General features: G+C 41.7%; 1 protein-coding gene across 5 annotated transcripts in view; it reads right to left on the minus strand.

Moving 5' to 3' along the window:
- clip2 (CAP-GLY domain containing linker protein 2) overlaps window positions 1–16105 on the minus strand; it is a 173276-nt gene that overhangs the window by 53198 nt on the left and 103973 nt on the right. For all 5 annotated transcript variants that reach the window (XR_009512782.1, XM_059973059.1, XM_059973058.1 and 2 more), the window contains 5 exons: window positions 10784–10908; window positions 9830–10043; window positions 7397–7594; window positions 5522–5625; window positions 2693–2753 (listed from right to left, as the gene is read on the minus strand). Coding sequence is in view for 4 of the 5 variants with exons in the window: in XM_059973059.1 (XP_059829042.1) it covers window positions 2693–2753; window positions 5522–5625; window positions 7397–7594; window positions 9830–10043; window positions 10784–10908 (702 nt within the window). In the remaining variant the exon portion in view is untranslated. The remainder of the gene's footprint in view (window positions 1–2692; window positions 2754–5521; window positions 5626–7396; window positions 7595–9829; window positions 10044–10783; window positions 10909–16105) is intronic.

Below are 16105 nucleotides of genomic sequence, written 5' to 3' on the forward strand. Positions count from 1 at the left end.
AATCACACATATCATTTAGACAGTGGTGATTATTGGAGATATCTCAGTCCTGGGACAAAGCTGTGGGGTAGAGTCCTAGGTTTCAGCATCTACAGCCACTTCATCAATGACCCATCCTCTGTCTTAGTGCCAGAAGTGAAGGTAAGTGCAAAATTCAATTCAATTCACGACTTCCCAGACCACACCCTTATCCAACAAAACCTGCACCACATCACGATTGGTTGACAAGTAGCAAGTAATATTCACATCTAATATGTTCCAGGCAATGACCATCTTCAAAATAAAAAACAACTCTGGTCTCCCCACTCCAATCAATGGAATCAGCATCACCATCGGCACCCTCTGCTGGTGGACCAGCTGTCCCAATACTGTGATCGCACAACTGGGCCACCAGAGCAGTGATGGAAATGTGTATCCTACAGAGAGTGACACACTTCTGATGCTTCCTGATGCTTCATCGCTAGGTACAAGGCATGTCAGAAATATTCTCCACTTCCTGGGTGAATGCAGCCCCTGCAGCTCTCAAGTAGTTCAATCCCATCCAGAGGAAGTGCTTGTTTGGCACCATCTGCCACCTTAAACATCTACTCCATTCACTGTCAGTGCTTTGTGATTGCAGTGTATACAACCCATAACTGCAGCAAACCCACAAAGACTACTCTGACAACATTTCCTATTCAACACTGCTTCCGCTTTGAAAGCAAATGGGACTGTAAGATCATGATCTTCCACAAGTCTCACACGAGCTGGACACTCCCCATCCATTGCTAGAGCGGGCGAACCTTCGCTCGACGAACTGTAGTGCAAGGCTCACTGTTATCTTCTCGAGGCATTTAGAGAGAGGAGCAATAAACATTGGTTTGTCAGTGAAACCAATATCTAATGAGAGGATAAAACAAAGGCAGAGTACTTTCACTAACTGAGCACAAAAGTCATTTATTTCAGGTATTACACTTACACCAGCTAGGTGATCTGAACTATATTCCATACTGACCACTCTGTTTCTTAAGGGAACACATCAAGGACAGAAGTTCCTTTGGAAATGGTCCAGAAATAGAGGAATAATTGCAGTTGATCAAATGGATTTATCCCATTACTCATAAATCATGGTAGGTTGGTCAGAACCTGTTTCATTCAAGAGGACCACAACGTTGTCGTAGGGTTTGGAGGCATGTGTGCCTCAGTGACCAGGAGAACTATGTTGGCTGGAGTCAGTGCTTTATGCTTTGGCTCTTGGTAGGGTCACCCATGTCAAACAGGTCAAAGGGTAGAGGCCTGCCTAAGAGTGGTCCTTTGGTCCTCCAGGTTTGGGGATTCAGCTCAGGGCTAACAATACTAACTGTTAAAACAAAACTGTTATGGAATCAGCAATGAAGAACGCTTCCACATCTGAGTGTGACAGTATTCCTGACTGGTATGACTGACAGCAGTAAAAACCGAGCTACTGACACGATGAAGGAAATCCTAAACACCAACAGAGATGAAGACCTTCATAGCTGCTCTAAACGCCAGTGGCATATCTGGTAGTAGAGTGACTATTTCGTTCAAGGGGTTTCCAGATACAGCTGTCTCTGTACATCACCATTCTGACAAAGAAAGTCAATCAAAACAGTAACTTTATACATCAGATAACAAAATGGAATGGTATAAAATATACAGAACTCAAAACACCAGGTTGACAAAAGAGATTGAGAATTTTGTGGGGAGTTTGACAAAGTAGCTTAACAAGGGGATGACTACAATTATATTCTTCAATGGTAGAATAAATCCATTTAACCTATAGCTGTGCTTTCCAATCCACCTCGACTGAGGAAAGCATTCAAGTTAGCCCACAAGCGGAAGAGTTGGCTATCTTTGTCTAGGAAGGGGAATGATCATACACTCTGAGAAAATACCTAAACTTAATGTCCAAGTCCAGGACCTGCTTTATGACCATCATAGGCATCCGTTAGTCTCGTGAGACCATGGATTTGCGCCTTGAAAGGTTTCCAAGGCGCAGGCCTGGGTAGTGTTGTATGGGAGACCGGCAGTTGCCCAAGCTGCAAGCCTTCCCCTCTCCACGCCACCGATGTTGTCCAAGGGAAGGGCACTAGGACCCAAGCAGCTTGGCATTGGTGTCGTCACAGAGCAATGTGTGGTTAAGTGCCTTGCTCAAGGACACAAACACACTGCCTCAGCTGAGGCTCGAACCAGTGACCTTCAGTTCACTAGACTTATCCACTAGGCCACGCGCCAACACCATGAGCATCACATTATAAGGAATCAAGCTCATCTGCTTCAAAACAGGGATTAAAGAAATGTTATTATTGTAGGTTTGGTATTTCTGAATTAATTCAGGCATTGAAGGTCTCCACACTTCCAATAATATTGATACCTTTAGCATATATACCAATTTGTTTGGAACCGAAGCAGCAAATCTTACTTCACCTTTGGCTCTTTAACAAGGTGGCACCATTGATGAATGGGACAGGGAACACAGCCTCCTGAAACCTCTACAAATAGCTATCAATCCATTGACTCAGACGCCAATGCCACACAACCTCATTAAAACTGAGGAAGCAACAATTTAGTGAAAAGCCAGAAAGCCAGTGCTACTGAGGGTCTGCATTCTAGCTCAGACACAGTAATGAAGAACCCAGTGTATTTCCATTACCAAGTTATCAATCACAGTGCCCCTGTTCAACACTATTACCTCTAAATCTCCTTTGGTAATTGATTCTTCTTCCACTCTGAACTGGAGATCCTCGATTTTCCTATAAACCATGAAAGTACAGGAGTAAAATTAATGTTAAGCCACTGGGGATATTAGATCATAAGTGTGACAAACCAGATCACTGCAGAACAATTTGTCTCAGTCAGGAAGTTAGCAAATAATGTTTTTTGATAAAAATATGTAAAAATAGCAGGATGGAGTAGGATATCACAGAGTTACAGAGTCATGCAGATCTGAAATAGGCCTTTCTGCCCACAATATCCATGTATTGCCTATTTACACGAACCTCATTTGCCCACATTAGATACAAGTGCCTTGCCTTTCAAGGGTTTGTCTAAACAACTATTAAACATCATGATTATTTCTGATTCCACCACCACTTTTGGCAGATATCAACCACTCTGTGTGGAAAAACTCTCTCCTTGGATCCCTTTAAACCTCATCCCCCGACTAAAAATTTATGCCCTTTTACCCTTCACACCCTTATCATAGGAGAACGATTCTGACTATCTGCCCTCTCTATGTCTCCCATAATCTTATGTATATCTATCACATGGATTCCCAACCTTCTTATGCCATTGGACCAAGGGGTCCATGGACTCCAGGCTGGGAACTTGTGGTCTATCAGGTCACCTTTCAGCCTCCTATGCTCCTGAGAAAACAAGCTCAGTCTGTTCAACCTCCCCTTATAACTAAAGTACTCCAATCTAGTAAACCTTCTCTGCCTTCTCTCCGGTGCAATCTCATCCTTCCTAGGGTGTGTTAGCCAGAACTGTACACAATACTCCAAGAGCCGTGAATAAGTGCTTAACCAAGTGGCAACATGTCTAAATGGCTCTTAAACATAATAGCTATTTCTGATTCCAACTGTTTTTGTCCTGCCAAAGGGACTTGGCCCAAAACGTCTACTGTACTTTTTTCCACATATGCTGCCTAGCCTGCTGAGTTCCTCCAGCATTTTGTGTGTGTTGCTTGGATTTCCAGCATCTGCAGGTTCTCGCTTGTTTCTGATTCCGCCACCACTTTTGGAATGTCAGCCTCTGTGTGTGGAAAAACTTTCCCCTTGGACCTCCTTCAAACCTCCTCCTCCCTCCCACTTTAAATAGAACTTTTAGATTCAACAATAACTTTTATATTCTGCACCCTAAAATATCTCGTCTCCATCAGCCGTGTAACTGCTTTCAGTGAACTATGGACTTGTACCCTAATGTCTTTCTGTCCATCAACATTCTTTGGGGCCCTACCATTTACTTCAGGTGCCCTGACCCCATTTGGCTTCCCCTCGAATTCCAGCTGCAAATGCACTGCCCAATTTCCTAGCTGAATGATATCCTGCTGTAGCCTTGAACATCTTTCCTCACTATCCACAACACCATCAATTTTCACATCATCTGCAAACTTACATTCTACATTCTCATCCAACAATCACACCATCCAACAAAACTAGCATAAATTTGTTGGGGGAGGGGGCAGGGGTTATGTAGTAATTTTTGTGCCTATTGTGACGAAGGGCGCCGATAGCAAAGATCAAAAAATCTTCCCAGTTTTACATTTATATGTCAAAAAGTGGACTTCCAGGTTGGATTTAGCACTGGTCATATGTAGCGCAGATTATCAGTAAAGGAAATGTCCGTCCAGTTAGTTTAACATAGAATTATAGAAACATACAGCATAGAAACAAACCCCGTAAGCCAATCTCCTCAGTGCCAACTGTGATGTTTATCTATGCTAAATCCTATTTTCCTGCACTCTGTATCCCTGCATGTCTTTCCTACCCAACTGTCCGTCCAAATGCCTTTTAAATTTTGTAATAGTGCCTATCTCCATGGTCTCTGCCAGCAACTCATTCTACCCTCCGTGTGAAAAACCCACCCCCATAGATCTCCTTAAATTTTCTCCCCACTCAGCTTAACCCTATGTGTCCAATTCTAGGATCTGACCTGGGAAGAAGATTCTAGCTATCCATCTTATTGTAGACCTCTACAAGATTCCCCCTCAGCCTCCAACATAAAAGTGAAAACAAAGCCAGCTTGCCCAACTCCATTAATAAATAGAGGCCTCCATTCCAGGTAACACGGTGGTGAATTCTATACTCTCTCGATTGCTACCACTTCACTCCTGTAGATGGCTATCAGAAATACTTACAAAACTCTAGGTGCAGTCTGACCAATGTTTTGGACAACTGCAACATGGCTTTAAGCTCAATGCCTTTCTCCTACGAAGGCAAGCATACCAAATGTCTTTATCACTAGCCATCCACCTCTGTCTCTACTTTCAGTAAGCTATGAACTTGCACTCCAACGTCTCTTTGTACATCAATGCTCCTAACAGCCCTGCCATTTACTCTGTATGTCCTAGCAGAATCTCACCTCACACTTGTCTGGATTACATTCCTTCTGCCACCTCTCACCCAACTTTCCAGATGTTCCGTGCTTTGAAGCAGCTTCCTTCATTGTCAGTGACTCCACCAATGTTTGCCTTGCCTGCGTACTTGTCCAGGTCATTCATATAAACTCCAAACAACATTGTCCAGCACTGATCCCCCGTGGCATCCTACTTGCTACAGATTTCCAGTCAGAAAATCTGTTCACCTATTAGCTGCTTTGTAGTCATACAAATGGATGCCTTTTTAAAGGAAGCAGTAATTAAATATATTATGGATGCCCCATATGCTCTCTTTTTTCTCACTTCCTAGATTTTCTGGTCTTCCTTTATCTTCTCCTTCATCTTCTCCATGTTCTCCCCCTTCCCTTCCACCTCAATTCACTAGTTCCTACTCTTCCCAGGGGGTCAAACAAGTCCCATTACCTTTTCTCCTCTTCCAGGGTGTTTAGCAACTCCTGCTTTTGTTTTTCAGCATTGTTAAGCATGGATCGTACAACCTGAAGATTCCCTTCAGCCTCTGTCACGTACTGCAATATAAAAAAGATCAAGTCACTAGTACACTTAATGACTTGCGTTATGCATCAGCGACTTTGATGAAGTGAGCTCTAGGTCTTGTTGTAAAAAGACCGTGTATTAGCAGAGACGTACAAAATCTTATTTCTGGTCCTTTGTGCCACAAACAGTACACATACTGCTGGGCTGGGCATCACGTTACTTCCAAAATGCTACTTCACTAAAGTCACTGCAACTGAGTTTGGAAGTGGGATATAAAGGACTGAGGCTATTATATGTTATTGCAAACATCTGAAGGTGAATTTGGACCCATCGAGTCAACTTATGGGAAAGGCTGCCAACTGTACCCAGTAGCGGCTAACAACGTAATCTAACATTAATAACGATATTTTATTCAATGTAACATCAAATTTACACGATTGCTGTTAAATTACATACAGTAGAGCTAGGAGAAAGTAGGAACAATGGAAATGCCATCTGATATAGAGAGGAAAGTCGAGAGTCTCGCTGTTTATTATAATCCAGGCGAGTTAGGAATCTGTGAGCAGTTGCAGTATAATTACCCGACCAGAGGGGGAGTCTAAGACGCGAGGATACCGCCTCGGAACAGAGGGACGTCCATTTAAATGATGAGGAATTTCTTTAGCCAGAGGGCAGGGAATCTTACCACAGGAGGCTGTGGAGGCCAAGCCATTGGGTATATTTGAAGCAATGGTTGACAGATCCTTGATTAGTCAGAGCATATAGGGATATGGAGAGAAGGCAGGAGATTGGGGCTGAGAGGGAAATGGATCAGCCATAATGAAATGGCAGAGCAGACTCAATGGGCCAAAATGTCTGATTCTGCTCTTATATCTTATGGTTAGCTGAGCTAATGAGTGCAGAACGTGACAAAAATTATAGCCTTATAGTCTTATGGGTTGAGGGAACAATCACCTGGATTGTTAGACTAATAAAATGGAGCAGCTTTGTTGGGGTGGGGGTTCCAGAGCCCAAAGAATCAAGGACTTACTTGAGTCCTGAGAACACCCACCAAATCTCCATGATGCTCTAAAAGCATTAGATGGGCAATAACAGCATCTTGTGCAGGGTTGAAATGGAAGGTGTGCCAACAATCCAGGAGCAACTCAGACCTGCATGAGTATTTTGCATCTGAATTTTAAGGTATGTACTTTAAACCGTCACACTTCTGCCAAGGTACCTAGGTAACGAAAAAGTCAATTACTTCATTCTAATCAGAAGAACGTCCATTGTGAGCTTACAACTTCTAATTACGAGTGAGCAATTTCACAGAAGATCCAGACATAAATGCAAGTAAACACAAGAATATGCATTGTCTTTTTATGATTTTCAGCTTAGTAAAAAAGACCTCAAGCTTAGAAATTTAAAAAAGACTTTTAAACATAACTTTGAGAAAGTTTATTTTCCAGGATTTTTTCCTAAATAATGAAGAGTTATTTAACTAATCCGTCCAAGTTTCCTGCATTTTGAGAAACACTTCAAAATAAAGAGATAGACTCCTGCACCAAAATACCAGGGAAAGAATCTTCATGGGGGAGAAACTAATTACGTATCAGGAAGTCGGGCGCAGACATTTACATCTCAGAACAGAATATTTTTCTTGCCATTCATAATTGCTATGTAATAATATTTGCAACACAGTGTTTGTGTGACCGTTCCACCTTTTTTATCTGCTCCACTGATAAAGTCATTTAGTGAATACCCACACCATTAATTATCTGGTGGTTTGGAAAGCACTTGTGGGCCTGCTGTTACGTTTTGTACCTGTGCGTGAGTGGCCTTTAAGATTGCCAGCTCCTTCTCCACCTCACAGATGTGGCTGGTTGCCTTGGCAACCTCGGCCCGTTCCAGATCCCGTTCTGCCAGAAGCTGCTCGATGTGCTGCTGTTTCTCCTTCAGGGCTTCCTGCAAGGCTGTGGTGCCAGAGATCTTACGGGCATAGCGCGAGGACGTCTCGGTCAGCTGAGAGAAAGAAAGATGGAGGCAAGGAATGAAAGGATATAATCACAACTTGCATAGTAATATAATATCCACAGCTTGCCTGTATTATAGATCAGCCTTCAAAGGGTACTGGACAGGTCCATGGGACGGCACGGTAGTGCAGTAGTTAGCACAACACTTTACAGTACAGGAGACCCAGGTTTAATTCCCCCTACTGCCTGTAAAGTTTGTATGCTCTGCCAGTGGCCACTGTCCAAAGAAGCAGCGGTTAGAAGGTTAATTGGTCATTGTAAATTGTCCCACAATTAAGCTCAGATTGAATCGGCAGATTGCTGGCTGGTGTAGTTCGAAGGGCCAGAAGAGCCTATTCTGCACAGTATCTCAATCAATCAACAATCAAAAAGTAAGCAAATAGACAGTTAGTTAGACAGACAAATAAATAGATAGATAAATAAATTGATACATAAATTTAAAAAGTAAGGAAAAAAGAAAGAAGAGATTTAGGGGAATATGAACCAATTGGACTAGCTTAGATGGACGTAACACGCACAAAATGCTGGAGGAACTCAGCAGGCCAGGCAGCATCTGTGGAAAAAAACTGCCCGGCCTGCTGAGTTCCTCCAGCATTTTGTGTTGCTGCTTGGATTTCCTGCATCTGCAGATTTTACCTTGTTTGAGCTTGGGTGGACATTTTGGTTGGCATGGACGTGCTGGGCCAATGGGCTCCATTTCTGTGTTGTGTTGCTGTGTGACTCTATGACTCTGAATCCGTGTTGATTCAACACCAGGTGCCAAGCGCCATTGTTTTATTAGCAGCACAAAGAAACAGAGTCTCTCTGGCTGAGCTGACAGAAACGTCACCTCCAAATCAAAGGACAATCAATTTCCCTCCTATGTACACAAGCTCAGCTGATATATCAGTGCCACCCTGAAGTATAATTTACTGCACAGGCTCCTGACGAACAGGGATAAATCAGTCTATTCACAGTGTTGGGAGAAATTCAGCATCCACCCAAAGGGTCAAGAGAGCTCCTCAATCTTGGGACCAATATCCCTCAAAAAACTTTCTCCAGATTAACCATCATTTATGATAAAAAAAAGCTGCCATATATTTCCTTATTTCTTTACAACATAGAACAAGGCCATTTCTGCCAATCAGGCTGGTGCCAGCAATTCTACTCCTCATTAATGTTTCCCATAGAGTCGTAAGTTCATGGAGATATACAGTATGAAATCTGGCCCTTCAGCTCTCCAAGTTCACCCTGATCATCAGCCAACCATTTCCACCCTCATCAAAAGTTTTGTTTGCCCTCTGTCCTCATCAACACCCTGCTGGATTCCTACACCTACCTGCATTCTAGGTCCAATTTGGAGTGGCCCACCAGCGTTTCTTTGGGACATGGAGAAAATGTGGAAGTCAGGATTGAATCCGAGTGCCAGGAGCAGTTTTACCAATTGCTCCACCATATCACCAGTAATTACAGCGAAAACTACAACAACTGATGGCTTTGGGATTTCTATCTGTGATGTGATGAGAGTGATGTTTGATACAATAAACTATTTTCAGACCTACCTGTTGGAAACTACTGATATTTTAAAAATAGTACTTCTCATAAGATTTGTACTTTTTAAACAAACTTATGTATTTTCCCCACTCACTGGCAGAAAACAGTATAGCAGCTAAACTAATGGTTTATCACCTTTCTCAGTTTTCATTGGCCAAGTATTAGCACATTACCCATGTGGTGTAATTGTTTTAATTATGTAGCCTGTTAACTAATTCATTCCTATTCAAGGGATTTCCCTACTCTTATCTATAAAAGTGGATTTTTCTGAAGCACCATTTGTCTTACACCCCTTACCATAGATTCTCAGCTCTTTATTTAGTGTGCTTAATATTTGTATGTTTGTTTGCACTCTAAAATAAGCCACAACCTTGGAATCACAACTGCTCGTCATTCCTGACTCACGGAAGAACCTTACTTGGCCAAGTAGGCCAAGGATCCAACTGATCCAAAGGACTCGTCAGAAAGATATAACAGTAAACCAGGCAGGAAGTGATATAAGACGGACAAAGGTAAAGACCTACCACATTAAAAGGGCCGCTGAAAAACAGGAGTATAATTTTACACTTGTGAGCTTCAGAATAAGCAAAAAATTATCGGTGCTCGATTCAAGGTCCTTCTGCAGTTTGGTGATATAAAGCAGATCAGATAGCTCAAGGTCTGGAGATGATCGATGCATTCAGGCCCTTACCAGTCCTGTCCGGCTTGGTCTGCCTCCAACAGAAGATGCCACCGAGCTGACGGAGCTTATGGATGAACTGCTAGGGCTCTGCGTCAAGGCCGAGACTCCCATGGCCATCCGCTTACTCTTTTTGGTCTTGGCTGGAGTCGTGGAAGGGAAGCCAATCCGCATGACCTTGTGAATGGGAGCAAAGAGACCGAACTTGGGTGGGCACTGGAAGTATCTGTCAGGTACAGAAGAGAATCATCAGATCCAGCTGCTCAACGCAAGGTATAGAACTGTCTATAAAGAGTTACGATGAAACACATAACCATCTGGGGCAGTGGATGGGGCTTAAGAGGTGTCTAACTGAAATGTTTATTACAATAGGACAGAGGGCAAATGGAGTCAAATCTCAAAATTCAGCTATTTAGCATGCCTTAGTGAGTGGAAGGTTACACAAACAAATCTGTTCTGCTCCACACATATAGGAAATCAATCAATGATTCTCTCAATAGCTGTAACATTTGTGCTTCCAGCTAAATACACCAATTAGTCTTTTACAAAATGTAACCCACAGCTAAACCAATTTAATAGCTAGGGACAAGTTTTCACGACAAATTCAGCGTCAATTTTTTAGTGCATTGGTTAGAAATATTGTAGAAAAGCAGGTAAGATCTTTCTCTCTTATCCTAGATTAGGTTTTTCCATGTCATGTAAGATCAGCATTGGCAGACTTCTATGGTTCTACAATAAAAATCTAATTGCTCAAGTAAAGTTTGAGGAGGCACAACTGGGAAAAGGGGGAGTGGATAAGTCAAGAGGATGGCTTTATATTGTGGAACACGTATTTCGGAGTTGGGCTTATAAAAGACACTCCGATGGTCAGTTTGCATGCACTGATCATTTTATTGTAGTATCGCTCTGTGCTGGTGAGGAAAATGAGACACTGAACGTCGGGAGGTCAGCAAGAAGCTTCGTTACCTTGTGCCAGCAACAGCTCCGTCATTTTTACCCAGAGGCTCATCCAGCTCAACCCCACACCATTCGCCCTTCGCAAAGTCCGTCTCTCCCACGTACTTCACCACTCCAGTTTTGGTTCCACCCACCTGCAAAAAAAAAGATAAAAAACATTCAAGTAAGTAAGAAGTTCTGGCACCAGGTCAGTACTGCCCTAATGCTGCTAAAGCAACACTTGCCAAATAACCTGTGTGATCCTGAAATCTAATGGTAACATTGTGGTCTCATGTCCCATAAACCATGATGCTTTCCAATCAAACATTGCCTTTAATTGGTCACTCAGATCTGCTTACAATGACATTACATCGCTGTAGTTGTCTTACAGATCTAGAGTTGGATTTAACAATCAAAAACCCAGCAGTGAGCTCAGTTCAGAGCGCGCGCACACACTCCCCTCCCCCCCGTCAATATTTTGGGCCAAACTCTTCATCTTAGAAATAGAAACATAGAAAATAGGTGCAGGAGTAGGCCATTCGGCCCTTCGAGCCTGCACCACCATTCAGTATAATCATGGCTGATCATCCAACTCAGAACCCTGTACCTGCTTTCTCTCCATACTCCCTGATCCCTTTAGCCACAAGGGCCATATCTAACTTCCTCTTAAATATAGCCAATGAACCGGCCTCAACTGTTTCCTTTGGCAGAGAATTCCACAAATTCACCACTCTCTGTGTGAAGAAGTTTTTCCTCATTTCGGTCCTAAAAGGCTTCCCCTTTATCCTTAAACTGTGACCCCTCGTTCTGGACTTCCCCAACATCAGGAACAATCTTCCTGTGTCTAGCCTGTCCAATCCCTTTAGAATTTTATATGTTTCAATAAGATCCCCCCTCAATCTTCTAAATTCTAGTGAGTATAAGCCTAGTTGATCCAGTCTTTCTTCATATGAAAGTCCTGCCATCCCAGGAATCAATCTGGTGAACCTTCTTTGTACTCCCTCTATGGCAAGAATGTCTTTCCTCAGATTAGGGGACCAAAACTGCACACAATACTTTAGCTGCGGTCTCACCAAGGCCTTGTACAACTGCAGTAGAATCTCCCTGCTCCTGTACTCGAATCCTTTTGCTATGAATGCCAACATACCATTTGCCTTTTTCACCGCCTGCTGTCCCTGCATGCCCACCTTCAATGACTGGTGTACAATTACACCCAGGTCTCGTTGCACCTCCCCTTTTCCTAATCAGCCACCATTCAGATAATAATCTGTTTCCCTGTTCTTGCAACCGAAGTAGATAGCCTCACATTTATCCACATTAAAATTGCATCTGCCATGAATTTGCCTACTCACCTAACCCTATCCAAGTCACCCTGCATCCTCTTAGCACCCTCCTCACAGCTAACACCGCCGCCCAGCTTCGTGTTAGCTGTGATGACCTGAAGAAGTCCTGAGAATTAAGGATGTCAACTGCTTCCTTCCATAGATGCTGCCTGACCTGCTTGTCTGCATTGCTCCAGATTTCCAGCTTCTGCAGTCTTTCTTGTATCTCCTGTGAGCTCAGTTTATAAAGTTCTTGGAAAGAGAGAGGAAGCAAGCAAATGAGCAAGGGTAAGGAGGGGAAAGTGTTTACAAGACCATCTGAGACTGCAGCCTCAGCTTACAAAGTTTTGTAAGTTATCATCATATTGGTTATACTTAATTTAAGGGCTAGAGAGTGTGCCTACATTCCAAAAATATTTCTAACACAAAAGCTAGGAGATGGGATGTTATGTTGAAGTTGTAGAAGACATTGGTGAGGCCTAATCTGGAGTATTGTGTGCAGATTTGGTCACCTATCTACAGGAAAGATGTGGAGGTGGGGATGAGTTTGCTGGCTCTCCAGTTGGGTGAGCTCGAATAAGCTGCGCTGCAGACTGTTACATCGAAGCAGCGGGTTGGTCTCCCTTCTCGCTATGGAAGGGGTGACACACCCCTCTCCCTTGTTAGTGAGAGAGAGAGAGAGCCTGTATTATGGACTGTAGTTTTGATGGACCTAGATCATGGTCTCTCTGGGGGCTTTGCTATTGCAAAGTGGTGGGGGGGGGGACCTGATAGCTCCTGCTGGAACAAATGGGTGAGGGGGCAAGTTGCTGCTTTCTGTTGTTGGTGCATGGCAAGGAGAGGAGCTGCCTTTGGGGTTCTAATGTTTCTCTGTCATTCATTCTTTGCAATTTTCTTCTGTTTCGTGGATCTCTGCAGAGAGTAAGAATTTCAGGTTGTACACTGTCTACATTCTCTGATATTAAATGGAACCATTGAACCATTGAAGAGTACAGAAAAAATGTTTCTGGGATTGGAGGACCTGCACTATAAGGAAAGATTGAATAAGTTAAGACTTTATTCCTTGGAATGTAGATGATTGAGGGGAAATTTGATAGAGGTATACAAAATTATGAGGGGTATAGATAGGGTAAATGCAAGCAGGCTTTTTCCACTAACGTTGGGTGGGACTACAGCCAGAGGTCATGGGTTAAGGGTGAAAGATGAAAAGTTTAAGGGAAACATGAGAGAAAACTTCTTCACTCAGAGGTTGTGAGAGTGTGGAATGAAATGCCAGTGCAAGTGGTGCAAATGAACTTGATTTTAACATTTATGAGAAGTTTGGATAGGTACGTGGATGATAGGGATATGGTCCTGCTGCAGGTCGATGGGAGTAGACAGTTTAAAAGCTTTCATCATAGACTAGATGGATTGAGTGGCCTGTTTCTGTGCTGTACTTTTCTAAGACTCCAATATAATTGCTTCTTGGAGGTTGTCCAATTTACCAGCTTGTCCTTTTATCACCAAGTCTGCTTCATTATCATTGCAAGGATATTCCGCATCAAATTAGCACGTCGACTGATGCTCATTGTGGATCACTCCCAAATAACTAAACAAGATGAGAAAATCATTCAGGGGCCCACATCTCTATGTGCTACTCTGGATTTCCAGCTTCTGCAGAATCTCCTGTGTTTGAGCTAATTTCTATGGTAGTCCCCGACAAGTCTGAAACTCAGCCACTTGCATACTTGCCCTTCTTTAATAGCTGAGAATTGGGGGGTGGAGTTTCAAGATGGCGACGTAGACATCTGCCTTCGGGCGCTCTTCTTTTTTTAAACTATAATCACCCTTTAATCAAATCTTTTCGTACTTAATTACATGGGTTGATACTCACGATTTACTTCTTTTTTAAAATAATACTTGATTTAATCTTTTCAAACTTAAAATGTCTGTATCTAAGAAATCGTCTAAAGACCCTCCATCTCTTGAGGCAATCTCCAGTCTTCTGGATACTAAACTGGATACTAAATTTGCAAGTCTGGAAAATAAGCTTACTGCGAAAATGTCTGAGCTTGAAGAAGTCATTAGATTGTTTGATACCAAGCTTCAATCGCAGGCAGCAGATATTGAATGGCATGAAGAAAAGTTTGCGGCTCTTGACAAGTTAATTTGTGAAAAGATACGTACTATTGAAACATTGGAGGGGAAGTTACGGTCGACCGTTAAAATAGTGGAGCAGAGTAAGTTTAAAATCACCTATCTTGAAAACCGATCTCGCAGACAGAACTTGCGTATTATCGGATTTCCCAAAAATGTTGAGTCTGGTGACTTAACTGAATATTTCTCTAACTTATTGTGGGAAATTTTCGGTGAGGACGCTTTGCGGGCTAAACCTACTATCGATCGTGCTCACAGAGTTTCGAGATTTTCGATCTTGAGAGATAAATCACGAGCTGTGATTGTTCGCCTCCATTATCCTCGGGAGAAAGAGCTTTTAATCCGATTAGCTCATCAGAAAGGTATGATTTCTCACAAAAACAACAAGTTTCGTATTGTTGAGGATTATTCATTCGAGGTGATGAGGGCGAGAATCGCTTTTAAACCAGTGATGGCAGAGATTCATTCGATTGGACTTAAACAAGCTTTAAGATACCCAGCGAATCTCAGAATTAGGTTGAGTGACGACAGTCAGCGCTTCTTTAATACTCCGGAAGAAGCGAAGAAATTCGTTGAAGAATATCGGTCTTCTAGTACAAGTTGAACTATGTGTTATGTTGAAGAATTTTTGGAGAGAAGATGCCATTTCGTTTTGGGCTTTAACTTATGAAACTGTGGTATAGCTTTTTACTTTGGTCTGTAGACCTGGTCTTTTTTTATTATCATGGTTTATAGAAGCTCTTCTAATTTTACTATAATGTTTTTTTTTCTTTCTTAATTCTTTCCTTCTGAACTGGATATACATGTTAATACTCTGTAATAATGATTTATTTTTTAAGATGTCGTTTCTTCTTCCCATAAGACTTTGCTTTCCATAAGCATTTATTTGCTTGTACTTGAAAATGGGACGAATGTTTTGGACCTTTTTTTATATATATATATTGTAGTGATTTTTGAATCCTTTTTTTGATGCTTTTTTGATGACCTTTTTTTAATTGATTGGTGAATTTACACTTATATTCCGTAATATGGTTTTTTCAAAATGTCGTTTCTTCTTCCCATAAGTCTCTGTTTTTGAAACGTCATTTTTTTGTATCTGAATATGGAATCTTTTCTTAAAGGTATATTACATTATTTTAAACTTTAATGTTTATCCTTTTTTACTAATGTTTTTTTGCTTTGTTATATTATTTTTTCATTTTGATTGATATATTCATTCTTTTTATAACCCTGTATTTATATCTGGGTGTTATATAGTCTTTTTTCTTTCTTTTAATGAAGTTGCCATCTTGAAATGGGGGTAATATTAGTATTAGTTCGTGCGCCTGCCGCTTGGCTTTTTTTCGTGGGGTTGGGGGAGGGGGTAGGGATCTTTTTTCATGCTTTTGCTTTTTATTTTTTTGCTTTTAGTTTATGGGCCAACTTTAGATTATTAATATTGTTGAAGTGTCATGTTCTCCAGTTGCTCCTGAATCATTTTTCCTTTTTCCTGAATTATGGGTTATGTATCTTTCTAACCTTTTATGATATATACAATTAGTATTGGCATGATGGATAAGTCTATTAATTTTATCTCTTGGAATACTAATGGTTTAAATCATCCGATTAAATGTAAAAAAATATTTAAAATATTCCATAGACTAAATGCTAATATTATTTTTGTACAGGAGACCCATATTAGGAAGGAGGATAATCAACGCTTTTTTAGGTTCTGGAAGGGTCAACAATTTCACTCGAATTGTACCGCCAAAATTAGGGGTGTGTCTATTTTTATAGACCCCTCAATTTCGTTTACACATCATGAAATTATTTCTGATCCACAGGGCAGATTTTTGTTGATAACTGGCTCACTTTTCAATCGAAAAGTGGCTCTAGTTAATATTTATGCTCCAAA

This window comes from Hypanus sabinus, chromosome 6 (assembly GCF_030144855.1).
Source record: "Hypanus sabinus isolate sHypSab1 chromosome 6, sHypSab1.hap1, whole genome shotgun sequence".
In the NCBI taxonomy this organism is placed as follows: Eukaryota; Metazoa; Chordata; class Chondrichthyes; order Myliobatiformes; family Dasyatidae; genus Hypanus; species Hypanus sabinus.